Source organism: Oncorhynchus masou, unplaced genomic scaffold, assembly GCF_036934945.1.
Source record: "Oncorhynchus masou masou isolate Uvic2021 unplaced genomic scaffold, UVic_Omas_1.1 unplaced_scaffold_469, whole genome shotgun sequence".
NCBI classification, from domain to species: Eukaryota; Metazoa; Chordata; class Actinopteri; order Salmoniformes; family Salmonidae; genus Oncorhynchus; species Oncorhynchus masou.
In genome coordinates, this window is record NW_027011085.1 from 85001 (window position 1) to 112949 (window position 27949).

The 27949-nt window shown below is 50.3% G+C and overlaps 1 protein-coding gene across 1 annotated transcript in view; it reads right to left on the minus strand.

Annotated features, from left to right (window-relative positions):
• Positions 1-27949, minus strand: part of LOC135535269 (ELKS/Rab6-interacting/CAST family member 1-like) — a 172957-nt gene that overhangs the window by 57297 nt on the left and 87711 nt on the right. Inside the window, exon 4 of the mRNA XM_064961942.1 lies at positions 6721-6906. Within this exon, the coding sequence (XP_064818014.1) occupies positions 6721-6906 (186 nt within the window). The remainder of the gene's footprint in view (positions 1-6720; positions 6907-27949) is intronic.

The following is a 27949-nucleotide window of genomic DNA, read 5'->3' on the forward strand; positions in this document are numbered from 1 at the left end:
TCTTACCGTGGACTGATGAACATCAAGGCTTCTAGAGATACTTTTGTAACCCTTTTCATCTTTATGCAAGACAGCAATTATCAGTCTTAGGTCTTCTGAGATCTCTTCTGTTCGAGGCCTGGTTCACCTCAGGCAATGCTTCTTGTGAAGAGCAAACTCAACATTTGTGAGTGTTTTTATAGGGCAAGGCAGCTCTAACCAACATCTCATTAATTGGACTCCAGGTTAGCTGACTCCTGACTCCAATTAGCTTTTGGAGAAGTCATTAGCCTAGGGGGTTTACATACGTTTCCCAACCTACACAGTGAATTATGTATTCAATATATAGACAAAAAAATGAATAATTTGTGTGTTATTAGTTTAAGCACACTATGTTTGTCTATTGCTGTGACTTAGATGAAGATCAGATTAAATTTGATGACCAATTCATGCAGAAATCCAGGTAATTCCAAAGGGTTCACATACTTTTCCTTGCCCCTGTAGCGTTTACATTCAGCGTCAGAAAATTCACCCGTAACCATGCCAACTGGTCTAAAAGGAAAACTGGCAGGTCGGTCTCAAGTGAAGGGAGGAGAGGAGAGAGGGAGAGAGGAGATGTGAAAGAGAGAAGAGGAGAGAGGGAGAGAGAGAGAGGAGACAGGGCAAGGAGAAGAGGGGAGAGGGAGAGAGAGATGAGATGAGACAGGGAGAAGAGGAGAGAGGAGTAGAGATAGAGGACATGGGACAGGGAGGAGAGAGGGAGAGAGAGAGGACACGGGACAGGGAGGAGAGAGGGAGAGAGAGAGGACACGGGACAGGGAGGAGAGGAGAGAGGGAGAGAGGAGATGTGACAGAGAGAAGAGGAAAGAGGGAGAGAGAGAGAGGAGACAGGGCAAGGAGAAGAGGAGAGAGGGAGAGAGAGATGAGATGAGATGAGACAGGGAGAAGAGGAGAGAGGGAGAGAGAGGGGATTGGACAGAAATAAGAGGACAGAGGGAGAGAGAGGAGACGGGACAAGAAGAAGTGAGGAGAGAGAGAGAGAGGACACGGGACAGGAAGAAGAGAGGGAGAGAGAGGGGACACGGGACAGGGAGGAGAGGAGAGAGGGGGAGAGAGGACACGGGACAGTGAGGAGAGAGGGAGAGAGAGAGGACACGGGACAGGGAGGAGAGAGGGAGAGAGAGAGGACACGGGACAGGGAGGAGAGAGGGAGAGAGAGGACACGGGACAGGGAGGAGAGGAGAGAGGGAGAGGAGATGGGACAGGGAGGAGAGAGGGAGAGAGAGAGGACACGGGACAGGGAGGGAGAGAGGGAGAGAGAGAGGGACACGGGACAGGGAGGGAGAGGAGAGAGGGAGAGAGGAGATGTGACAGAGAGAAGAGGAAGAGGGAGAGAGAGAGGAGACAGGGCAAGGAGAAGAGGAGAGAGGGAGAGAGATGAGATGAGATGAGACAGGGAGAAGAGGAGAGAGGGAGAGAGAGAGAGGGGATTGGACAGAAATAAGAGGACAGAGGGAGAGAGAGGAGACGGGACAAGAAGAAGTGAGGAGAGAGAGAGAGGACACGGGACAGGGAGGAGAGAGGGAGAGAGAGAGGACACGGGACAGGGAGGAGAGAGGGAGGGAGAGAGAGAGGACACGGGACAGGGAGGAGAGAGGGAGAGAGAGGACACGGGACAGGGAGGAGAGGAGAGAGGGAGAGGAGATGGGACAGGGAGGAGAGAGGGAGAGAGAGAGGACACGGGACAGGGAGGAGAGAGGGATAGGAGATTGGACAGATAGAAGAGGAGAGAGGCAGAGAGAGAGGACACGGGACAGGGAGGAGAGAGGGAGAGAGAGAGGACACGGGACAGGGAGGAGAGAGGGAGAGAGAGAGGACACGGGACAGGGAGCAGAAAGGGAGAAAGAGAGGACACGGGACAGGGAGGAGAGGAGAGAGGAGTAGAGAGAGAGGACACGGGACAGGGAGGAGAGAGGGAGAGAGAGAGGACACGGGACTGGGAGGAGAAAGGGAGAGAGAGAGGACACGGGACAGGGAGGAGAAAGGGAGAGAGGAGACGGGACAGGGAGGAGAGAGGGAGAGAGTGAGGACGCGGGAGCCCTGACTCGCCCCTGGTCCCTGCTCCTAGCCCTGACTCGCCCCTGGTCCCTGCTCCTAGCCCCGACTCGCCCCTGGTCCCTGCTCCTAGCCCTGACTCTCCCCTGGTCCCTGCTCCTAGTCCTGACTCGTCCCTGGTCCCTGCTCCTAGCCCTGACTCTCCCCTGGTCCCTGCTCCTTGCCCTGACTCGCCCCTGGTCCCTGCTCCTAGCCCTGACTCGTCCTTGGTCCCTGCTCCTAGCCCTGACTCGTCCCTGCTCCTAGCCCTGACTCGTCCCTGGTCCCTGCTCCTAGTCCTGACTCGCCCCTGGTCCCTGCTCCTAGCCCTGACTCGTCCCTGGTCCCTGCTCCTAGCCCTGACTCGTCCCTGGTCCTAGCCCTGACACTCCCCTGGTCCCTCCTCCTAGCCCTGACTTGCCCCTGGTCCCTGCTCCTAGCCCTGACTCGCCCCAGTCCTGCTCCTAGCCCTGACTCGTCCCTGGTCCCTGGTCCTAGCCCTGACTCGCCCCTGGTCCCAGCTCCTAGCCCTGACTCGTCCCTTGTCCCTGCTCCTAGCCCTGACTCGCCCTGGTCCCTGCTCCTAGCCCTGACTCGTCCCTGGTCCCTGCTCCCTGCTCCTAGTCCTGACTCGCCCCTGGTCCCTGCTCCTATCTCTGACTCTCCCCTGGTCCCTGCTCCTAGCCCTGACTTGCCCCTGGTCCCTGCTCCTAGCCCTGACTCGCCCCTGGTCCCTGCTCCTAGCCCTGACTCATCCCTGGTCCCTGCTCCTAGCCCTGACTCATCCCTGGTCCCTGGTCCTAGCCCTGACTCTCCCCTGGTCCCTGCTCCTAGCCCTGACTCGCCCCAGTCCTGCTCCCAGCCCTGCTCTGACGTTACAACACCATACCCAGTGTGTGTGTGTGTGTGTGTGTGTCTCTCATAGGCCCTACTCTGTGTAAATGTCATTAGTATCTCTTTATAGAGTGGAATGTGTCACTAGAGAAAGTAAACAGGCCAATATAGACTATTTTATTAATCTCATTTACAGTTTCACTCTTTACTAAAGAAAACCAAAACAACACCAAGCCTCTCCTTAACTGGAGGAAGAGGAGGAGGAGAAGGTGGAGAAGGAGGGGGAGATGAGGAGGAGAAGGGAGAGGAGGAGAAAGAGGAGGATAGGAGGAGAAGGAGAAGGGAGAGGAGGAGAAGGAGGAGGAAGAGGAGAGGAGGAGGGAGAGGAGGAGAAGGGTGATGAGGAGGAGGAGGTGGGAGAGGAGGATAAGGAGGAGGAGGAGGAGAAGGGAGAGGAGGAGAAGGAGGAGAAGGATAGGAGGAGAAGGAGAAGGGAGAGGAGGAGAAGGAGGAGAAGGAGGAGGAGGAGGGAGAGGAGGAGGGAGAGGAGGAGAAGGAGGAGGAGGAGGAGAAGGGCGATGAGGAGGAGGAGGGAGAGGAGGATAAGGAGGAGGAGGAGGAGGAGAAGATATAATTACAGTAGAAGGGGGTAGAGAGGATGAGAGTGAGGGGAAAGAGAGATACAGAGAAAGAGGGTGAGAGAGAGAGGAGGGAGGGATTGGGGAGAAGGGAGAGGAGGGAGGGAGTGGGAAGAAGAGAGAGGAGGGAGAGAGTGGGGAGAAGGGAGAGGAGGAAGGGAGGGAGTGGGGAGAAGGGAGAGGAGGGAGGGAGGGAGTGGGGAGAAGGGAGAGAGTGGGGAGAAGGGAGAGGAGGAAGGGAGGGAGTGGGGAGAAGGGAGAGGAGGGAGGGAGAGAGTGGGAAGAAGGGAGAGAGTGGGGAGAAGGGAGAGGAGGGAGGGAGTGGGGGAGGAGGGAAAGGAGGGAGGGAGGGAGTGGGGAGAAGGGAGAGGGAGGGAGGGAGGGAGTGGTGAGAAGGGAGAGAGTGGGGAGAAGGGAGAGGAGGGAGGGAGTGGGGAGAAGGGAGAGGAGGGAGGGATGGAGTGGGGAGAAGGGAGAGGAGGGAGGGAGGGAGTGGGGAGAAGGGAGAGAGTGGGGAGAAGGGAGAGGAGGGAGGGAGTGGGGAGAAGGGAGAGGAGGGAGGGAGGGAGTGGAAAGAAGGGAGAGAGTGGGGAGAAGGGAGAGGAGGGAGGGAGTGGGGAGGAGGGAAAGGAGGGAGGTAGGGAGTGGGGAGAAGGGAGAGGAGGGAGAAGTGTTGAAGCTGAACAGAAGAGGAGATGGAGGAGGAGTCAGCATCACCTCACAATAAAAACATCTCCCCTCTCTCTCTCTCTCTCTCCATCCCTCCATCCCTAATCCACAACTGTGTACTCCTCACTTCTATCGTCAACACATAACTATCCCCAGCCCCGTCCCCAGCCCAACACAGTAAATTGTCTGTAAATTGACACTTAGATTAGAATAGGGGTCAACTCTTTCCAGCTTCACAGTCATTTGTAAGGTTTTGTTGGGTTTTGTAAGAGCAGGGAATATAAATTGTCTGGAAGTCTAGATATACATTGTACTCCTGCTAAAACAACAGGCTTCCCTCCAGAGGAAAAGAGAGTGATCTGAGAGGATGGTGCCAAAACCTCTACAATACTGGACTGTTTTCTAGCTGGGCCGGGGGGGGGGCTGTTTTCTAGCTGGGGCGGGGGGGGACTGTTTTCTAGCTGGGCGGGGGGGTCTGTTTTCTAGCTAGGCGGGGGGCTGTTTTCTAGCTGGGCAGGGGGGACTGTTTTCTAGCTGGGCGGGGGGGTCTGTTTTCTAGCTGGGCTGGGGGGGGGGCTGTTTTCTAGCTGGGGCGGGGGGGGGGACTGTTTTCTAGCTGGGCGGGGGGGCTGTTTTCTAGCTAGGCGGGGGGACTGTTTTCTAGCTGGGCGGGGGGGGCTGTTTTCTAGCTGGGGGGCTGTTTTCTAGCTGGGCGGGGGGACTGTTTTCTAGCTGGGCAGGGGGGGGACTGTTTTCTAGCTGGGCGGGGGGGTCTGTTTTCTAGCTGGGCAGGGGGGACTGTTTTCTAGCTAGGCGGGGGGGCTGTTTTCTAGCTAGGCGGGGGGGCTGTTTTCTAGCTGGGCGGGGGGGGGGGGGCTGTTTTCTAGCTAGGCGGGGGGCTGTTTTCTAGCTAGGCGGGGGGCTGTTTTCTAGCTAGGCGGGGGGGCTGTTTTCTAGCTAGGCGGGGGACTGTTTTCTAGCTAGGCGGGGGGGCTGTTTTCTAGCTGGGCTGGGGGCTGTTTTCTAGCTGGGTGGGGGGGGGGGGGCTGTTTTCTAGCTGGGCAGGGGGGTCTGTTTTCTAGCTGGGCTGGGGGGGACTGTTTTCTAGCTAGGCGGGGGGGGCTGTTTTCTAGCTGGGCAGGGGGACTGTTTTCTAGCTGGGCGGGGGGGGTCTGTTTTCTAGCTGGGCTGGGGGGGGACTGTTTTCTAGCTGGGCTGGGGGGGGGACTGTTTTCTAGCTGGGCTGGGGGGAGGGGGCTGTTTTCTAGCTGGGCGGGGGGGCTGTTTTCTAGCTGGGCGGGGGGTCTGTTTTCTAGCTGGGCTGGGGGGGGACTGTTTTCTAGCTGGGCTGGGGGGGGGACTGTTTTCTAGCTGGGCTGGGGGGAGGGGGCTGTTTTCTAGCTGGGCGGGGGGGCTGTTTTCTAGCTGGGCTGGGGGGCTGTTTTCTAGCTGGGGGGAGGGGGCTGTTTTCTAGCTGGGCTGGGGGCTGTTTTCTAGCTGGGTGGGGGGGGGACTGTTTTCTAGCTGGGCTGGGGGGGCTGTTTTCTAGCTGGGCTGGGGGGGCTGTTTTCTAGCTGGGCGGGGGGGCTGTTTTCTAGCTAGGCGGGGGGGGGCTGTTTTCTAGCTAGGCGGGGGGGCTGTTTTCTAGCTGGGCTGGGGGCTGTTTTCTAGCTGGGCGGGGGGACTGTTTTCTAGCTGGGTGGGGGGGGACTGTTTTCTAGCTGGGCTGGGGGGGGGGCTGTTTTCTAGCTGGACTGGGGGACTGAATACAAGGCAGGTTTTTGGCTCGAGACGACAATATTGAAAAGCATTTATTTTCTTCATGCGGTCTACCCGATGACAACCATTTGGCTGAAGAACAAATCATCTTTAAGATATTTATTTGATTTTTCTGCGAGTAAACTCAGTTTTGTCAGTGGGGAGTTTTCTGTACACAAACAGAACAGGAGAGAAAGGCTCCATCAGTGGTGTTTCTGTAGGAGACTCTCAGTGACTGAGGCTCCCGAACTGTGTGTCCTTCATTTAGTCAGTGTTTTATTTAACCTTTATTTAACTAGGCAATGTATGTGTGTGTGTGTATTTATGTGTGTGTGTATGTGAGTGTGAGTGTGAGTGTGTGTGTGTGTGTGTGTTTGTTTGTTTGTGTGTATTTATGTGTGTGTATTTGTGTGTATATGTGATTGTGTGTGTGTGTGTGTGTGTGTGTGTGTGTGTGTGTGTGTGTGTGTGTGTGTGTGTGTGTGTGTGTGTGTGTGTGCGTGCGTGCGTGCGTGTGTGTAGGCTATTAGATCTACTGAACTGTGCAAACACAGCTGAACCTTACTGCTCAAAGTGAATTGAATGATCGTCATTGGTTTGAATCAGAACCCAGTCCAGAGGGAATCAGAACATAGACATGCCAACACCAGCTGGCTCTGAAAAGCTCTAGTACTGGGAATGCGACTGTGTTGAGAGGGGTGGTGGGAGGAAAAGGTTAGGGGTCAGGGGTTAGAGGTCAGAGTCCTACCTGCTCTGGGGTCATGTTGTGTAGCTGTGTCTCCCAGGCGGTGTGTTGAGAGCTGTGGTAGGAGGAGGGAGGTGTCAGGTCCTGCAGGATCTGGGGGTCTCTCTCCTGACACAGGTCTCTCAGGTGACCAATATACATCTTCAGCTTACTGCGGTTCTGGTTCAGGTCCAGGAGAGGAGGGATGATCTGGAGAGGAGGAGGAGGAGGAGGAGGAGGAGGAGAGACAGTTGAAACGTGGCTCCATGTGAAGTGGAGTGGGAAGTGAATAGAGAGACAGGGTCGATGAGGATGAAGGACAGAACATGCAGCAGCTGAATGAACACACCATCTTACACCATCTTACACCATCAACTCCATTCCATCTCATCACAGAGGAATGAAGGGGAGAATGATTGAAAAGGGTTCCCAGGATACTCCACAGTAGGGCTGGATGAATAGGAGCTATTCAACACACCTCTAAACATCTCAGAAAGCTCTGAAACACTGAGACACTGTCGCCGTAAAGCACTTTCTATACTCCCACTGTCTACCCCTCTACCACAGATATGACCATGGTTCTGCCTAATGATGATCTATGGAGAGGCAGCTATTTATGCCTGGATTAGGTGGTGGCAGAGGCATCTCAAGGTGGGGTTTTGGTGACCCAGTGTGTGTGAATTGTGACCCAATGTGTGTGTGTGTGTGTGTGTGTGTGTGTGTGCGAGAGAGGTGTGGGCAGACACAGATGGACACAGTCGATGCTGGCAGTACCATGTAAGGGGATAGGTGCCTTAAACAGGACTGTATGCACCCCCTCACACACACACACACACACACACACACACACACACACACACACACACACACACACACACACGCGCGCGCGCCCTGCCGGCTCTTTCCAGATGGGACGTTCCTCGTGGTGCGTCGATGGGGCTACTGGTTTGGGGCTGCGGCGGCTCGCTACAGAAGGCCCATAATGGGGGTCCATTTCTCCAAACTAGCAGAGAACAAGAAGAACTTCTAGAAACATAATCTGCAGGAGTGGGCAGAGCACACACAGACTTCATCTCCTGTGGCACCCTATTCCCTATTTAGTGCACTAGGGCCCATAGGACTCTGGTGAAAGGTAGTGTACTACATAGGGAATAGGGTGCTGTTTTGGGAGCACAGAGAATGACACTCTGTTAGCGTTTGAACTCGAGCGGCGAAATAGCCATCGTCTCAGTTACTAGAATACACATCCATCAAAGAAGGAAACATGGAACATGGAAAACGGAGAGGGAGGGAGAGGGAGGGAGGGAAGAGAGAGGGAGAGGGAGGGAAGAGAGAGGGAGAGGGAGGGAAGGAGGGAGAGAGGGAGAAGAGAGAGGGAGGGAGGGAAGAGAGAGGGAGAGGGAGAGAGGGAAGGGAGGAAGAGGGTGAGAGGGAGGGAAGAGAGAGGGAGAGGGAGGGAGGGAAGAGAGAGGGAGAGGGAGGGAAGAGAGAGGGAGAGGGAAGAGAGAGGGAGAGGGAAGAGAGAGGGAGAGGGAGGGAGGGAAGAGAGAGGGTGAGGGATGGAGTGAAGAGAGAGGGAGATGGAGGGAGATGGAAGGAGATGGAGGGAGTGAAGAGAGAGGGAGATGGAGGGAGTGAAGAGAGAGGGAGATGGAGGAAGATGGAGGGAGTGAAGAGAGAGGGAGATGGAGGGAGTGAAGAGAGAGGGAGATGGAGGGAGTGAAGAGAGAGGGGGATGGAGGGAGGGAAGAGAGAGGGAGATGGAGGGAGTGAAGAGAGAGGGAAAGAAGAGAGAGAGAGGGAGAGGGAGGGAATACAGAGGGAAAGAAAGAGAGAGGGAGGGAGGGAATACAGAGGGAAAGAAAAGAGAGAGGGAGGGAGGAATACAGAGGGAAAGAAAGAGAGAGGGAGGGAGGGAATACAGAGGGAAAGAAAGAGAGAGGGAGGGAGGGAATACAGAGGGAAAGAAAGAGAGGGGAGAGGGAGGGAATACAGAGGGAAAGAAAGAGAGGGGAGAGGGAGGGAGTGAAGGGAGAGGGAAAGAAAGAGGGAGAGGGAGGGAGGGAGGGAGGGAGGGAAGGAGAAAATATGGTTTCGGCTGAGGTCTGAAGAGGTCCGATGTGTAAACGTGAGAGGGAACATTTGTATCCAGACACTTTATTAATTCTTATTAGCCCATGTATCTTTTCCAGAACCCAATGTTATTCTGTTATTGTTGGCTCGGCAGGAGACGGCCTGCACTCTAGGGTGGATCAGGACTGGAAGGAGAGAGAGAGGGAGGGAATGGAAGAGTGAAAGAAGGAAAGAGAGAGACGCAGACAGACAAGAAAGAGAGAGCGAGAGTGAAAGAGACAGACAGACAGAGGTATGGTAGTGTGGGGAGAGATTAAGGGAAAGCTAGAGGGAGAGACCATTAGTGCTTGAGTCAAAGAGAAAGGGATGAAAAAAGAAAGAGAAAGAGAGAAAGAGGGAGTGAGAAGAACGTTTTCCAAGAGAAATGTCTGAGTGGTTCACCAGCAAATAACTTATGATCTGAATCAAATTAAATGACAAGAGAGAGAGCGAGAGAGACAGAGACAGACTGAGGGGGGGTGAGAGAGAACAAGAGAGAAAGAGAAATAGAGGAAAAGAGAGAGAGAGCGAAAGAGAGAAAAAGAGCAATAGTCTTCATTGGGTCTAGCAATACAGAGCCACAACACTGTCTCACAGCAACAGTACCCCAGCAACAGTATCACAGCAACAGTATCACAGCAACAGTACCCCAGCAACAGTATCACAGCAACAGTATCCCAGCAACAGTACCACAGCAACCTGCAGTATCATCTGTCTCAGACACAGCAAAATAGAATACAATCACACTCATCTCTACGGCAACCAGGCCCGGTCCTGGGCGTTGTGCCACCCTCCTCCTATCCCCGTAGAACTACAATAGTGTAGCCTAGAGTGTCTACCCACAATGCAAAGTTCTGAATGCCTATCCATGCCGTACCGTTGCATTGGTTATATCAGCCTAGTCCTGATTCGTGACCAAGGCTATGAACTGCATATCAGCTACCCGAGTTCATCAGCAGTGATTCAGAGCACAATGAGAATCAACTAGTTCATCAGCAGTAATTCTGAGCACAATGAGAATCAACTAGTTCATCAGCAGTAATTCTGAGCACAATGAGAATCAACTAGTTCATCAGCAGTGATTCTGAGCACAATGAGAATCAACTAGTTCATCAGCAGTAATTCTGAGCACAATGAGAATCAACTAGTTCATCAGCAGTGATTCTGAGCACAATGAGAATCAACTAGTTCATCAGCAGTGATTCTGAGCACAATGAGAATCAACTAGTTCATCAGCAGTGATTCTGAGCACAATGAGAATCAACTAGTTCATCAGCAGTGATTCTGAGCACAATGAGAATCAACTAGTTCATCAGCAGTGATTCTGAGCACAATGAGAATCAACTAGTTCATCAGCAGTAATTCTGAGCACAATGAGAATCAACTAGTTTATCAGCAGTAATTCTGAGCACAATGAGAATCAACTCGTTCATCAGCAGTAATTCTGAGCACAATGAGAATCAACTAGTTCATCAGCAGTAATTCTGAGCACAATGAGAATCAACTCGTTCATCAGCAGTAATTCTGAGCACAATGAGAATCAACTCGTTTGCACGGCAGGAAACGCAGAAGGACTTTCCTCTTCACTATGATCAGCTCATCAATAATCAACCAATAGGTCTACAACTGAAATCACTGATTAATCTTAGTGAAACTCCTGGACAGGACAGTCGTGTGACGCCTCATTTCATTCCGTATCGTCCATTTTATATTGACGTGTCTTTAGGATACAATGTTTGTTAACATTGAGACTATTTTGATGTAAAAAATATAAAATGTGTCTCTCAATAACATTGTCAGATGGTCTCCAGATGGTCTCCAGGTGGTCTCCAGATGGTTTCCAGGTGGTCTCCAGATGGTCTCCAGATGGTCTCCAGGTGGTCTCCAGGTGGTTTCCAGGTGGTCTCCAGATGGTCTCCAGGTGGTCTCCAGATGGTTTCCAGGTGGTTTCCAGGTGGTCTCCAGATGGTCTCTAGGTGGTCTCCAGATGGTCTCCAGATGGTCTCCAGGTGGTCTCCAGGTGGTCTCTAGGTGGTCTCCAGATGGTCTCCAGGTGGTCTCCAGATGGTCTCCAGGTGGTCTCCAGATGGTCTCCAGGTGGTTTCCAGATGGTTTCCAGGTGGTCTCCAGATGGTCTCCAGGTGGTCTCCAGATGGTCTCCAGGTGGTCTCCAGATGGTTTCCAGGTGGTCTCCAGGTGGTCTCCAGGTGGTCTCCAGATGGTTTCCAGGTGGTCTCCAGATGGTTTCCAGGTGGTCTCCAGATGGTTTACAGGTGGTCTCCAGATGGTCTCCAGGTTGTCGTCTCCAGGTGGTCTCCAGGTAGTCTCCAGATGGTCTCCAGGTTGTCGTCTCCAGGTGGTCTCCAGGTGTTCTCCAGGTGGTCTCCAGGTGGTCTCCAGATGGTCTCCAGGTTGTCGTCTCCAACACACAGGCTACTGTTCTACTACATGACTGGTGTTGGGATGTCAATAACATTGTCATATCTGCACCTAAGTACTGTGATAATATTTTATAGTGAAAATAAGTTTTTCAATGTCTTTGGAAGGGCTGGGAATTGCCAGAGACCTCACGATACAATATTATCACAATACTTAGGTGTAGATATAATAGGTATAGTGATTCTATATGTATAGTGACTCTATATGTATAGTGACTCTATATGTATAGTGACTCTATATGTATAGTGATTCTATATGTATAGTGACTCTATATGTATAGTGACTCTATATGTATAGTGATTCTATATGTATAGTGACTCTATATGTATAGTGACTCTATATGTATAGTGACTCTATATGTATAGTGACTCTATATGTATAGTGATTCTATATGTATAGTGATTCTATATGTATAGTGATTCTATATGTATAGTGACTCTATATGTATAGTGACTCTATATGTATAGTGACTCTATATGTATAGCGATTCTATATGTATAGTGACTCTATATGTATAGTGATTCTATATGTATAGTGATTATATATGTATAGTGATTCTATATGTATAGTGACTCTATATGTATAGTGATTCTATATGTATAGTGACTCTATATGTATAGCAATTCTATATGTATAGTGACTCTATATGTATAGCGATTCTATATGTATAGTGACTCTATATGTATAGTGATTCTATATGTATAGTGATTCTATATGTATAGTGACTCTATATGTATAGTGATTCTATATGTATAGTGATTATATATGTATAGTGATTCTATATGTATAGTGACTCTATATGTATAGTGACTCTATATGTATAGCGATTCTATATGTATGGTGACTCTATATGTATAGTGATTCTATATGTATAGTGATTATATATGTATAGTGATTCTATATGTATAGTGACTCTATATGTATAGTGACTCTATATGTATAGCGATTCTATATGTATAGTGACTCTATATGTATAGCGATTCGATATGTATAGTGATTCTATATGTATAGTGACTCTATATGTATAGAGTTGGATGCGAATGGTATGAACTTTGAACTCTTATTCACTACAGAAGTGATACCTCCTAGCTGTTGAGTTAGCAACAGCAGCTGCAAACGTAGGCTAAGAAAGAACAGACAGAGTATCCCCTCTATCACAAAACGATGTTACTACAACGTATCCACTTTACCACCAGAGACATTCTTCAAAGGACAAAGGACTCGGTTTGGCAACACAGCCTTCAATCTACCACCAACCTACCGAAGCGCAGCTCAGAGTAAATATTTATTGCATTTTCCTTTTCCAAATGGGCGGTAATTTAGAATGCACAAGATACTGTATTTATGATAGCACAGCTTCTCCCTTTGTCCCTCAGTCTTCCCGCTCTTTCACAAACCCAGCACCTTTTCTTTTGTGTAACAAGCTGTCATATCTGTTACGCCCGCTAGGGATGTTTTCCTTTATGACGTCATTTGTAATCAAGTTATGATTTAAATATGTGTATGTGTAATTCTGTGTGATGAGTTAGGTATTTAGTAAATAAATAATTAAACCCAATTTTGTATTGCTGATTCAACTTGTTAGCCAGGGTTTGTGAAGACCAAGAATTTACAACTTTCAGATGAGACTGAATTAAGGTGACGATTAATATTGACTGCTATTGAAGTAAAATATTACTAGGTCTTTAAGAGGTTATTCGCAACATAACAGCTCTATAAATATTATTTTGTGCTGCCCCGACTCTTGTTAATTACATTTACATGACTAGCTCAGTTTTTCACAATTCCTGACATTTAATACTAGTAAAAATTCACTGCTTTAGGTCAGTTAGGATCACCACTTTATTTTAAGAATGTGAAATGTCAGAATAATAGTAGAGAGAATTATTTATTTAAACTTGTATTTCTTTCATCACATTCCCAGTGGGTCAGAAGTTTACATACACTCAATTAGTTATTCGTAGCATTGCCTTTAAATTGTTTAACTTGGGTCAAACATTTTGGGTAGCCTTCCACAAGATTCCCACAATAAGTTGGGTGAATTTTGGCCCATTCCTCCTGACAGAGCTGGTGTAACTGAGTCAGGTTTGTAGGTCTCCTTGCTCGCACACACACATTTTCAATTCTGCCCACAAATTGTCTATAGGATTGATGTCAGGGCTTCGTGATGGCCACTACAATACCTTGACTTTGTTGTCCTTAAGCCATTTTGCCACAACTTTGGAAGTTTGCTTGGGGTCATTAGCTATTTGGAAGACCCATTTGTGACCAAGATTTAACTTGCTGACTGATGTCTTGAGATGTTGCCTCAATATATCCACATAATTTTCCAGCCTCACGATACCATCTATTTTGTGAAGTGCACCAGTCGCTCCAGCAGCAATGCACCCCCACAACATGATTGATTTGCACTTTTCACACCAAAGTACGTTCATCTCTAGGAGACAGAACACGTCTCCTTCCTGAGCGGTATGACGACTGCGTGGGTCCATGGTGTTTATACTTGCGTACTTGGTACCTTCAGGCATTTGGAAATTGCTCCCAAGGATGACCCAGACTTGTGGAGGTCTACAATTTGTTTTCTGAGGTCTTGGCTGATGTCTTTTGATTTTCCCATGATATCAAGCAAAGAGGCACTGAGTTTGAAGGTAGGCTTTGAAATACATCCACAGGTACACCTCCAATTGACTCAAATGATGTCAATTAGCCTATCAGAAGCTTCTAAAGCCATGACATCATTTTATGGAATTTTCCAAGCTGTTTAAAGGCACCAGTCAACTTAATGTATGTAAACTTCTGACCCACTGGAATTGTGATACAGTGAATAATAACTGAAATAATCTGTCTGTAAACAATGTTGGAAAAATTACTTAGGCACAAAGTAGATGTCCTAACCGACTTGCCAAAACTATAGTTTGTTAACAAGAAATTTGTGGAATGGTTGAAAAACAAGTTTTAATGACTCCAACCTAAGTGTATGTAAACTAGTTTTAATGACTCCAACCTAAGTGTATGTAAACTAGTTTTAATGACTCCAACCTAAGTGTATGTAAACTAGTTTTAATGACTCCAACCTAAGTGTATGTAAACTAGTTTTAATGACTCCAACCTAAGTGTATGTAAACTAGTTTTAATGACTCCAACCTAAGTGGATGTAAACTAGTTTTAATGACTCCAACCTAAGTGTATGTAAACTAGTTTTAATGACTCCAACCTAAGTGTATGTAAACTAGTTTTAATGACTCCAACCTAAGTGTATGTAAACTAGTTTTAATGACTCCAACCTAAGTGTATGTAAACTAGTTTTAATGACTCCAACCTAAGTGTATGTAAACTAGTTTTAATGACTCCAACCTAAGTGTATGTAAACTAGTTTTAATGACTCCAACCTAAGTGTATGTAAACTAGTTTTAATGACTCCAACCTAAGTGTATGTAAACTAGTTTTAATGACTCCAACCTAAGTGCATGTAAATTAGTTTTAATGACTCCAACCTAAGTGTATGTAAACTAGTTTTAATGACTCCAACCTAAGTGGATGTAAACTAGTTTTAATGACTCCAACCTAAGTGTATGTAAACTAGTTTTAATGACTCCAACCTATGTGTATGTAAACTAGTTTTAATGACTCCAACCTAAGTGGATGTAAACTAGTTTTAATGACTCCAACCTAAGTGTATGTAAACTAGTTTTAATGACTCCAACCTAAGTGTATGTAAACTAGTTTTAATGACTCCAACCTAAGTGTATGTAAACTAGTTTTAATGACTCCAACCTAAGTGGATGTAAACTAGTTTTAATGACTCCAACCTAAGTGTATGTAAACTAGTTTTAATGACTCCAACCTAAGTGTATGTAAACTTCATACTTCAGCTGTATTCCCTCTCACCAAACTGTACTGTCCTCATTTCTCCAGTCTGTCTGTCTAACTAGTGTAAGATGTGATCTGTCCTCATTTCTCCAGTCTGTCTAACTACTGTAAGATGTGATCTGTCCTCATTTCCCCAGTCTGTCTAACTACTGTAAGATGTGATCTGTCCTCATTTCCCCAGTCTGTCTAACTACTGTAAGATGTGATCTGTCCTCATTTCCCCAGTCTGTCTAACTACTGTAAGATGTGATCTGTCCTCATTTCCCCAGTCTGTCTAACTACTGTAAGATGTGATCTGTCCTCATTTCTCCAGTCTGTCTAACCACTGTAAGATGTGATCTGTCCTCATTTCTCCAGTCTGTCTGTCTAACTAGTGTAAGATGTGATCTGTCCTCATTTCTCCAGTCTGTCTAACTACTGTAAGATGTGATCTGTCCTCATTTCTCCAGTCTGTCTAACTACTGTAAGATCTGATCTGTCCTCATTTCTCCAGTCTGTCTAACTAGTGTAAGATGTGATCTGTCCTCATTTCTCCAGTCTGTCTAACTACTGTAAGATGTGATCTGTCCTCATTTCCCCAGTCTGTCTAACTAGTGTAAGATGTGATCTGTCCTCATTTCTCTAGTCTGTCTAACTAGTGTAAGATGTGATCTGTCCTCATTTCTCTAGTCTGTCTAACTAGTGTAAGATGTGATCTGTCCTCATTTCTCCAGTCTGTCTAACTAGTGTAAGATGTGATCTGTCCTCATTTCTCCAGTCTGTCTAACTAGTGTAAGATGTGATCTGTCCTCATTTCTCCAGTCTGTCTAACTAGTGTAAGATGTGATCTGTCCTCATTTCTCCAGTCTGTCTAACTAGTGTAAGATGTGATCTGTCCTCATTTCCCCAGTCTGTCTAACTACTGTAAGATGTGATCTGTCCTCATTTCTCCAGTCTGTCTAACTACTGTAAGATGTGATCTGTCCACATTTCTCCAGTCTGTCTAACTAGTGTAAGATGTGATCTGTCCTCATTTCTCCAGTCTGTCTAACTACTGTAAGATGTGATCTGTCCTCATTTCTCCAGTCTGTCTAACCACTGTAAGATGTGATCTGTCCTCATTTCTCCAGTCTGTCTAACCACTGTAAGATGTGATCTGTCCTCATTTCTCCAGTCTGTCTAACTAGTGTAAGATGTGATCTGTCCTCATTTCTCCAGTCTGTCTAACTAGTGTAAGATGTGATCTGTCCTCATTTCTCCAGTCTGTCTAACTAGTGTAAGATGTGATCTGTCCTCATTTCTCCAGTCTGTCTAACTAGTGTAAGATGATCTGTCCTCATTTCTCCAGTCTGTCTAACTAGTGTAAGATGTGATCTGTCCTCATTTCCCCAGTCTGTCTAACTACTGTAAGATGTGATCTGTCCTCATTTCTCCAGTCTGTCTAACTACTGTAAGATGTGATCTGTCCACATTTCTCCAGTCTGTCTAACTAGTGTAAGATGTGATCTGTCCTCATTTCTCCAGTCTGTCTAACTACTGTAAGATGTGATCTGTCCTCATTTCTCCAGTCTGTCTAACCACTGTAAGATGTGATCTGTCCTCATTTCTCCAGTCTGTCTAACCACTGTAAGATGTGATCTGTCCTCATTTCTCCAGTCTGTCTAACTAGTGTAAGATGTGATCTGTCCTCATTTCTCCAGTCTGTCTAACTAGTGTAAGATGTGATCTGTCCTCATTTCTCCAGTCTGTCTAACTACTGTAAGATGTGATCTGTCCTCATTTCTCCAGTCTGTCTAACTACTGTAAGATGTGATCTGTCCTCATTTCTCCAGTCTGTCTAACTAGTGTAAGATGTGATCTGTCCTCAGCATAACTTGGTGCAGCAGAGATGCAGAAGTCTGCGTGGTTCTACCATCTCTTCCCATAGAGCAGTGTGGTGGAACGCCCAGCCAAGCCATTATATAATACAACTACAACAACAGGAACTACAGCAAGACGACAGGTTCATCTGACGGTTCCCACAGACAACTGAGAGGGGTGTGTGAGTCAGAGGGGGCTGCTGAGGGGAGGACGGCTCATACTAATGACTGGAACGGAGGGAAAGGAACTGAGAGGGGTGTGTGAGTCAGAGGGGGCTGCTGAGGGGAGGACGGCTCATACTAATGACTGGAACGGAGGGAAAGGAACTGAGAGGGGTGTGTGAGTCAGAGGGGCTGCTGAGGGGAGGACGGCTCATACTAATGACTGGAACGGAGGGAAAGGAACTGAGAGGGGTGTGTGAGTCAGAGGGGCTGCTGAGGGGAGGACGGCTCATACTAATGACTGGAACGGAGGGAAAGGAACTGAGAGGGGTGTGTGAGTCAGAGGGGGCTGCTGAGGGGAGGACGGCTCATAATAATGGCTGGAACGGAGGGAAAGGAACTGTATTTGATAATATTCCACTCCAAGCCGTTTCCACAAGGCCGTCCTCCCCAATTAAGGTGTCACCAACCTCCTGTGGTGTGAGTGGAGGGTCTTCTGTTGGTGATACACACCCACACACACAGTGGGGACAGAGAAGCACCCCAATGCTTCTGTTTACCCAGAGGGCATTGTTCAGAGGTGGAGAGGAGGGATGGACCCTGACTGGTCAGAGGAGAGGAGGGATGGACCCTGACTGGTCAGAGGAGAGGAGGGAAGGACCCTGACTGGTCAGAGGAGAGGAGGGATGGACCCTGACTGGTCAGAGGAGAGGAGGGAAGGACCCTGACTGGTCAGAGGAGAGGAGGGAAGGACCCTGACAGGTCAGAGGAGAGGAGGGAAGGACCCTGACTGGTCAGAGGAGAGGAGGGAAGGACCCTGACTGGTCAGAGGAGAGGAGGGAAGGACCCTGACTGGTCAGAGGAGAGGAGGGATGGACCCTGACTGGTCAGAGGAGAGGAGGGAAGGACCCTGACAGGTCAGAGGAGAGGAGGGATGGACCCTGACTGGTCAGAGGAGAGGAGGGAAGGACCCTGACAGGTCAGAGGAGAGGAGGGATGGACCCTGACTGGTCAGAGGAGAGGAGGGATGGACCCTGACTGGTCAGAGGAGAGGAGGGAAGGACCCTGACTGGTCAGAGGAGAGGAGGGAAGGACCCTGACTGGTCAGAGGAGAGGAGGGATGGACCCTGACAGGTCAGAGGAGAGGAGGGATGGACCCTGACTGGTCAGAGGAGAGGAGGGAAGGACCCTGACTGGTCAGAGGAGAGGAGGGAAGACCTAATAGCAATAGCCTCTCACACTCTCCTCCATTACCTTTAGCAGAGAGAGAGAGAGATAAAGACAGAGAGAGGGGAAAGAGAGTTGGAGAGAAACAGAGGGAGTGAGAGGGGGGTGAGAAAGAGAGACAGAGAGTGAACGGGAGAGAGAGAGAGCTGTAGGGGCCTCCTCTCAACACTCCTCCATCAGTTCATCAGGGGCCACCTGATACCCCTCTCAGGGAAGAGGGCCTTTATCAATGCATTTAGCCAAAAGAGAGTGTGTGTGTGTGTGTGTGTGTGTGTGTGTGTGTGTGTGTGTGTGTGTGTGTGTGTGTGTGTGTGTGTGTGTGTGTGTGTGTGTGTGTGTGTGTGTGTGTGTGTCCGTGTGTGTGACTGTGTGTTAGAGAGCTATGCCTTTAGGGCACCCCGGCCTTAGTGAACTCCTCACTCTTCACCACCTCCACAGCCCTGGAGCTCAGGCCCCTGGAGGATACATTCTTGGCCCAGTTTGGCTCCACCAGGCTCGGGAGGATCCACAGGGAGGAGCCCTGGTTGGTTTGGAGGGGCTGGAAGTCTGCACAGCCAAATATCAGGGAGCATTTCCTCTCCCTCCCTCCCTCCCTCCCTCCCGCTCTCCCTGCCGCTCTCCCTCCATCCCTCCCTCCCTCCCTCCCTCCCTCCCTCCCTCCCTACCTCCCTCCCTACCTCCCTCCCTCCCTCCCTACCTCCCTCCCTACCTCCCTCCCTCCCTCCCTCCCTCCCGCTCTCCCTGCCGCTCTCCCTCCATCCCTCCCTCCCTCCCTCCCTCCCTCCCCTCCCTACCTCCTCCCTACCTCCCTCCCTCCCTCCCTCCCTCCCTCCCTCCCTACCTCCCTCCCTACCTCCCTCCCTCCCTACCTCCCTCCCTACCCTCCTCCCTACCTCCCTCCCTGCCGCTCTCTCCCTCCCTCCCTCCCTCCCTCCCTCCCTACCTCCCTCCCTACCTCCCTCCCTCCCTACCTCCCTCCCTCCCTCCCTCCCTCCCTCCCTCCCTCCCTCCCTACCTCCATCCCTCCCTCCCTACCTCCCTCCCTACCTCCCTCCCTACCTCCCTCCCTGCCGCTCTCCCTCCCTCCCTCCCTCCCTCCCTCCCTCCCTCCCTCCCTCCCTCCCTCCCTACCTCCCTCCCTACCTCCCTCCCTCCCTACCTCCCTCCCTCCCTCCCTCCCTCCCTCCCTCCCTCCCTCCCTCCCTCCCTCCCTACCTCCCTCCCTACCTCCCTCCCTCCCCTCCTCCCTCCCTCCCTCCCTCCCTCCCTCCCTCCCTCCCTACCTCCCTCCCTACCTCCCTCCCTCCCTACCTCCCTCCCTACCTCCCCTCCCTCCCTCCCTCCCTGCCGCTCTCCCTCCATCCCTCCATCCCTCCATCCCTCCATCCATCCATCCATCCAGGTTTAGCTATGCACCCCACCCCATCCCACCACACCCCACCCTCCCCTACACACGGCCCATAACTGAAGCTTTTATAGAGCTATCCTCTTCCAGCCACACAGGGCCACTTGGTTTTCAGAGAGAAAACACAGAGCTGGGGGGAGGACTGTGAAGCCTGAAGCACACACACACACTCACGCACGCGCACACACGCGCACACACACAAGCACGCACGCACACACGCACACACACGCGCACACACACGCACACGCACACGCGCACACACACGCACACGCGCACACACACGCACATGCGCAGAAACACACGCGCACGCACGCACACGCTCACGCACACGCACACATGCGCACGCTCACACACGCACGCACGCATACACACGCGCACACACACGCACGCACGCACACATGTGCACGCACGCGCAAGCACACACAAACACACACCCAGACATACACACACAAACACAAGCACAAATGCACACACACACACACACACACACACACACACACACACACACACACACACACACACACACACACACACACACACACAGTGGATGACGTGTTGATGCTGTCATTTCTCTGTGATCGTCCGTAGCTGGCTGCTCTACCTCCATCCACAACTCTCAATATCAAGCAAATGCTGCATGTGTGTGTGTGCGTTTGTGTGCGTTTGTGTGTGTGTGTGTGTATGTATGTGTGCTGTGATCCTCTCATCAGAGTTATGTTTCACCAAACTGCAGTGTTTTGTTATTATTTTTCATGTCCTATAATAACAACAGGAAGCAGGTCAACAGCTTGATGAACGTTTGATCTGCTGACCAGGACTGATCTGGTACTGCTTTAGTTCTCCTGACATGTGGAGCTGCTTTAGTTCCCCTGACATGTGGAGCTGCTTTAGTTCCCCTGACATGTGGAGCTGCTTTAGTTCCCCTGACATGTGGAGCTGCTTTAGTTCCCCTGACATGTGGAGCTGCTTTAGTTCCCCTGACATGTGGAGCTGCTTTAGTTCCCCTGACATGGAGCTGCTTTAGTTCCCCTGACATGTGGAGCTGCTTTAGTTCCCCTGACATGTGGAGCTGCTTTAGTTCCCCTGACATGTGGAGCTGCTTTAGTTCCCCTGACATGTGGAGCTGCTTTAGTTCCCCTGACATGTGGAGCTGCTTTAGTTCTCCTGACATGTGGAGCTGCTTTAGTTCCCCTGACATGTGGAGCTGCTTTAGTTCCCCTGACATGTGGAGCTGCTTTAGTTCCCCTGACATGTGGAGCTGCTTTAGTTCCCCCTGACATGTGGAGCTGCTTTAGTTCTCCTGACATGTGGAGCTGCTTTAGTTCCCCTGACATGTGGAGCTGCTTTAGTTCCCTGACATGTGGAGCTGCTTTAGTTCCCCTGACATGTGGAGCTGCTGCTTTAGTTCCCCTGACATGTGGAGCTGCTTTAGTTCCCCTGACATGTGGAGTGTGGAGCTGCTGCTTTAGTTCCCCTGACATGTGGAGCTGACATGTGGAGCTGCTTTAGTTCCCCTGACATGTGGAGCTGCTTTAGTTCCCCTGACATGTGGAGCTGCTTTAGTTCCCCTGACATGTGGAGCTGCTTTAGTTCCCCTGACATGTGGAGCTGCTTTAGTTCCCCTGACATGTGGAGCTGCTTTAGTTCCCCTGACATGTGGAGCTGCTTTAGTTCCCCTGACATGTGGAGCTGCTTTAGTTCCCCTGACATGTGGAGCTGCTTTAGTTCCCCTGACATGTGGAGCTGCTTTAGTTCCCCTGACATGTGGAGCTGCTTTAGTTCCCCTGACATGTGGAGCTGCTTTAGTTCCCCTGACATGTGGAGCTGCTTTAGTTCCCCTGACATGTGGAGCTGCTTTAGTTCCCCTGACATGTGGAGCTGCTTTAGTTCCCCTGACATGTGGAGCTGCTTTAGTTCCCCTGACATGTGGAGCTGCTTTAGTTCCCCTGACATGTGGAGCTGCTTTAGTTCCCCTGACATGTGGAGCTGCTTTAGTTCCCCTGACATGTGGAGCTGCTTTAGTTCCCCTGACATGTGGAGCTGCTTTAGTTCCCCTGACATGTGGAGCTGCTTTAGTTCCCCTGACATGTGGAGCTGCTTTAGTTCCCCTGACATGTGGAGCTGCTTTAGTTCTGACATGTGGAGCTGCCTGACATGTGGAGCTACTTTAGTTCCCCTGACATGTGGAGCTGCTTTAGTTCCCCTGACATGTGGGAGCTGCTTTAGTTCCCCTGACATGTGGAGCTGCTTTAGTTCCCCTGACATGTGGAGCTGCTTTAGTTCCCCTGACATGTGGAGCTGCTTTAGTTCCCCTGACATGGAGCTGCTTTAGTTCCCCTGACATGTGGAGCTGCTTTAGTTCCCCTGACATGTGGAGCTGCTTTAGTTCCCCTGACATGTGGAGCTGCTTTAGTTCCCCTGACATGTGGAGCTGCTTTAGTTCCCCTGACATGTGGAGCTGCTTTAGTTCCCCTGACATGTGGAGCTAGCTGACATTGGAGCTGCTTTAGTTCTCCTGACATGTGGAGCTGCTTTAGTTCCCCTGACATGTGGAGCTGCTTTAGTTCCCCTGACATGTGGAGCTGCTTTAGTTCCCCTGACATGTGGAGCTGCTGCTTTAGTTCTCCTGACATGTGGAGCTGCTTTAGTTCCCCTGACATGTGGAGCTGCTTTAGTTCCCCTGACATGTGGAGCTGCTTTAGTTCCCTGACATGTGGAGCTGCTTTAGTTCCCCTGACATGTGGAGCTGCTTTAGTTCCCCTGACATGTGACATGTGGAGCTGCTTTAGTTCCCCTGACATGTGGAGCTGCTTTAGTTCCCCTGACATGTGGAGCTGCTTTAGTTCCCTGACATGTGGAGCTGCTTTAGTTCCCCTGACATGTGGAGCTGCTTTAGTTCCCCTGACATGTGGAGCTGCTTTAGTTCCCCTGACATGTGGAGCTGCTTTAGTTCCCCTGACATGTGGAGCTGCTTTAGTTCCCCTGACATGTGGAGCTGCTTTAGTTCCCCTGACATGTGGAGCTGCTTTAGTTCCCCTGACATGTGGAGCTGCTTTAGTTCCCCTGACATGTGGACATGTGGAGCTGCTTTAGTTCCCCTGACATGTGGAGCTGCTTTAGTTCCCCTGACATGTGGAGCTGCTTTAGTTCCCCTGACATGTGGAGCTGCTTTAGTTCCCCTGACATGTGGAGCTGCTTTAGTTCCCCTGACATGTGGAGCTGCTTTAGTTCCCCTGACATGTGGAGCTGCTTTAGTTCCCCTGACATGTGGAGCTGCTTTAGTTCCCCTGACATGTGGAGCTGCTTTAGTTCCCCTGACATGTGGAGCTGCTTTAGTTCCCCTGACATGTGGAGCTGCTTTAGTTCCCCTTGGAGCTGCTTTAGTTCCCCTGACATGTGGAGCTGCTTTAGTTCCCCTGACATGTGGAGCTGCTTTAGTTCCCCTGACATGTGGAGCTGCTTTAGTTCCCCTGACATGTGGAGCTGCTTTAGTTCCCCTGACATGTGGAGCTGCTTTAGTTCCCCTGACATGTGGAGCTGCTTTAGTTCCCCTGACATGTGGAGCTGCTTTAGTTCCCCTGACATGTGGAGCTGCTTTAGTTCCCCTGACATGTGGAGCTGCTTTAGTTCCCCTGACATGTGGAGCTGCTTTAGTTCCCCTGACATGTGGAGCTGCTTTAGTTCCCTGACATGTGGAGCTGCTTTAGTTCCCCTGACATGTGGAGCTGCTTTAGTTCCCTGACATGTGGAGCTGCTTTAGTTCCCCTGACATGTGGAGCTGCCCCTGACATGTGGAGCTGCTTTAGTTCCCCTGACATGTGGAGCTGCTTTAGTTCCCCTGACATGTGGAGCTGCTTTGGAGTTCCCCTGACATGTGGAGCTGCTTTAGTTCCCCTGACATGTGGAGCTGCTTTAGTTCCCCTGACATGTGGAGCTGCTTTAGTTCCCCTGACATGTGGAGCTGCTTTAGTTCCCTGACATGTGGAGCTGCTTTAGACATGTGGAGCCCCTGACATGTGGAGCTGGAGCTGCTTTAGTTCCCCTGACATGTGGAGCTGCTTTAGTTCCCCTGACATGTGGAGCTGCTTTAGTTCCCCTGACATGTGGAGCTGCTTTAGTTCCCCTGACATGTGGAGCTGCTTTAGTTCCCCTGACATGTGGAGCTGCTGCTTTAGTTCCCCTGACATGTGGAGCTGCTTTAGTTCCCCTGACATGTGGAGCTGCTTTAGTTCCCCTGACATGTGGAGCTGCTTTAGTTCCCCTGACATGTGGAGCTGCTTTAGTTCCCCTGACATGTGGAGCTGCTTTAGTTCCCCTGACATGTGGAGCTGCTTTAGTTGCCCCTGACATGTGGAGCTGCTTTAGTTCTCCTGACATGTGGAGCTGCTTTAGTTCCCCTGACATGTGGAGCTGCTTTAGTTCCCCTGACATGTGGAGCTGCTTTAGTTCCCCTGACATGTGGAGCTGCTTTAGTTCCCCTGACATGTGGAGCTGCTTTAGTTCCCCTGACATGTGGAGCTGCTTTAGTTCCCTGACATGTGGAGCTGCTTTAGTTCCCCTGACATGTGGAGACTGGAGCTTTAGTTCCCCTGACATGTGGAGCTGCTTTAGTTCCCCTGACATGTGGAGCTGCTTTAGTTCCCCTGACATGTGGAGCTGCTTTAGTTCCCCTGACATGTGGAGCTGCTTTAGTTCCCCTGACATGTGGAGCTGCTTTAGTTCCCCTGACATGTGGAGCTGCTTTAGTTCCCCTGACATGTGGAGCTGCTTTAGTTCCCCTGACATGTGGAGCTGCTTTAGTTCTCCTGACATGTGGAGCTGCTTTAGTTCCCCTGACATGTGGAGCTGCTTTAGTTCCCCTGACATGTGGAGCTGCTTTAGTTCCCCTGACATGTGGAGCTGCTTTAGTTCCCCTGACATGTGGAGTTCCCCTGACATGTGGAGCTGCTTTAGTTCCCCTGACATGTGGAGCTGCTTTAGTTCCCCTGACATGTGGAGCTGCTTTAGTTCCCCTGACATGTGGAGCTGCTTTAGTTCCCCTGACATGTGGAGCTGCTTTAGTTCCCCTGACATGTGGAGCTGCTGCTTTAGTTCCCTGACATGTGGAGCTGCTTTAGTTCCCCTGACATGTGGAGCTGCTTTAGTTCCCCTGACATGTGGAGCTGCTTTATGTGGAGCTGCTTTAGTTCCCCTGACATGTGGAGCTGCTTTAGTTCCCCTGACATGTGGAGCTGCTGCTTTAGTTCCCCTGACATGTGGAGCTGCTTTAGTTCCCCTGACATGTGGAGCTGCTTTAGTTCCCCTGACATGTGGAGCTGCTTTAGTTCCCCTGACATGTGGAGCTGCTTTAGTTCCCCTGACTGGACATGTGGAGCTGCTTTAGTTCCCCTGACATGTGGAGCTGCTTTAGTTCCCCTGACATGTGGAGCTGCTTTAGTTCCCCTGACATGTGGAGCTGAGACATGTGGAGCTGCTTTAGTTCCCCTGACATGTGGAGCTGCTTTAGTTCCCCTGACATGTGGAGCTGCTTTAGTTCCCCTGACATGTGGAGCCTTTAGTTCCCCTGACATGTGGAGCTGCTTTAGTTCCCCTGACATGTGGAGCTGCTTTAGTTCCCCTGACATGTGGAGCTGCTTTAGTTCCCCTGACATGTGGAGCTGCTTTAGTTCCCCTGACATGTGGAGCTGCTTTAGTTCCCCTGACATGTGGAGCTGCTTTAGTTCCCCTGACATGTGGAGCTGCTTTAGTTCCCCTGACATGTGGAGCTGCTTTAGTTCCCCTGACATGTGGAGCTGCTTTAGTTCCCCTGACATGTGGAGCTGCTTTAGTTCCCCTGACATGTGGAGCTGCTTTAGTTCCCCTGACATGTGGAGCTGCTTTAGTTCCCCTGACATGTGGAGCTGCTTTAGTTCCCCTGACATGTGGAGCTGCTTTAGTTCCCCTGACATGTGGAGCTGCTTTAGTTCTCCTGACATGTGGAGCTGCTTTAGTTCCCCTGACATGTGGAGCTGCTTTAGTTCCCCTGACATGTGGAGCTGCTTTAGTTCCCCTGACATGTGGAGCTGCTGCTTTAGTTCTCCTGACATGTGGAGCTGCTTTAGTTCCCCTGACATGTGGAGCTGCTTTAGTTCCCCTGACATGTGGAGCTGCTTTAGTTCCCCTGACATGTGGAGCTGTTCCCCTTTGGAGCTGCTTTAGTTCCCCTGACATGTGGAGCTGCTTTAGTTCCCCTGACATGTGGAGCTGCTTTAGTTCCCCTGACATGTGGAGCTGCTTTAGTTCCCCTGACATGTGGAGCTGCTTTAGTTCCCCTGACATGTGGAGCTGCTTTAGTTCCCCCTGACATGTGGAGCTGCTTTAGTTCCCCTGACATGTGGAGCTGCTTTAGTTCCCCTGACATGTGGAGCTGCTTTAGTTCCCCTGACATGTGGAGCTGCTTTAGTTCCCCTGACATGTGGAGTTCCCCTGACATGTGGAGCTGCTTTAGTTCCCCTGACATGTGGAGCTGCTTTAGTTCCCCTGACATGTGGAGCTGCTTTAGTTGACATGTGGAGCTGCCCTGACATGTGGAGCTGCTTTAGTTCCCCTGACATGTGGAGCTGCTTTGCTGACATTTAGTTAGTTCCCCCTGACATGTGGAGCTGCTTTAGTTCCCCTGACATGTGGAGCTGCTTTAGTTCCCCTGAACATGTGGAGCTGCTTTAGTTCCCCTGACATGTGGAGCTGCTTTAGTTCCCCTGACATGTGGAGAGCTGCTTTAGTTCCCCTGACATGTGGAGCTGCTTTAGTTCCCCTGACATGTGGAGCTGCTTTAGTTCCCCTGACATGTGGAGCTGCTGACATGTGGAGCTGCTTTAGTCCCCTGACATGTGGAGCTTTAGTTCCCCTGACATTTAGTTCCCCTGACATGTGGAGCTGCTTTAGTTCCCCTGACATGTGGAGCTGCTTTAGTTCCCCTGACATGTGGAGCTGCTTTAGTTCCCCTGACATGTGGAGCTGCTTTAGTTCCCCTGACATGTGGAGCTGCTTTAGTTCCCCTGACATGTGGAGCTGCTTTAGTTCCCCTGACATGTGGAGCTGCTTTAGTTCCCCTGACATGTGGAGCTGCTTTAGTTCCCCTGACATGTGGAGCTGCTTTAGTTCCCCTGACATGTGGAGCTGCTTTAGTTCCCCTGACATGTGGAGCTGCTTTAGTTCCCCTGACATGTGGAGCTGCTTTAGTTCCCCTGACATGTGGAGCTGCTTTAGTTCCCCTGACATGTGGAGCTGCTTTAGTTCCCCTGACATGTGGAGCTGCTTTAGTTCCCCTGACATGTGGAGCTGCTTTAGTTCCCCTGACATGTGGAGCTGCTTTAGTTCCCCTGACATGTGGAGCTGCTTTAGTTCCCCTGACATGTGGAGCTGCTTTAGTTCCCCTGACATGTGGAGCTGCTTTAGTTCCCTGACATGTGGAGCTGCTTTAGTTCCCCTGACATGTGGAGCTGCTTTAGTTCCCCTGACATGTGGAGCTGCTTTAGTTCCCCTGACATGTGGAGCTGCTTTAGTTCCCCTGACATGTGGAGCTGCTTTAGTTCCCCTGACATGTGGAGCTGCTTTAGTTCTCCTGACATGTGGACAGTTCCCCTGACATGTGGAGCTGCTTTAGTTCCCCTGACATGTGGAGCTGCTTTAGTTCCCCTGACATGTGGAGCTGCTGCTTTAGTTCTCCTGACATGTGGAGCTGCTTTAGTTCCCCTGACATGTGGAGCTGCTTTAGTTCCCCTGACATGTGGAGCTGCTTTAGTTCCCCTGACATGTGGAGCTGCTTTAGTTCCCCTGACATGTGGAGCTGCTTTAGTTCCCCTGACATGTGGAGCTGCTTTAGTTCCCCTGACATGTGGAGCTGCTTTAGTTCCCCTGACATGTGGAGCTGCTTTAGTTCCCCTGACATGTGGAGCTGCTTTAGTTCCCCTGACATGTGGAGCTGCTTTAGTTCCCCTGACATGTGGAGCTGCTTTAGTTCCCCTGACATGTGGAGCTGCTTTAGTTCCCCTGACATGTGGAGCTGTTCCCCTGACATTAGTTCCCCTGACATGTGGAGCTGCTTTAGTTCCCCTGACATGTGGAGCTGCTGTTCCCCCTGACATTTAGTTCCCCTGACATGTGGAGCTGCTTTAGTTCCCCTGACATGTGGAGCTGCTTTAGTTCCCCTGACATGTGG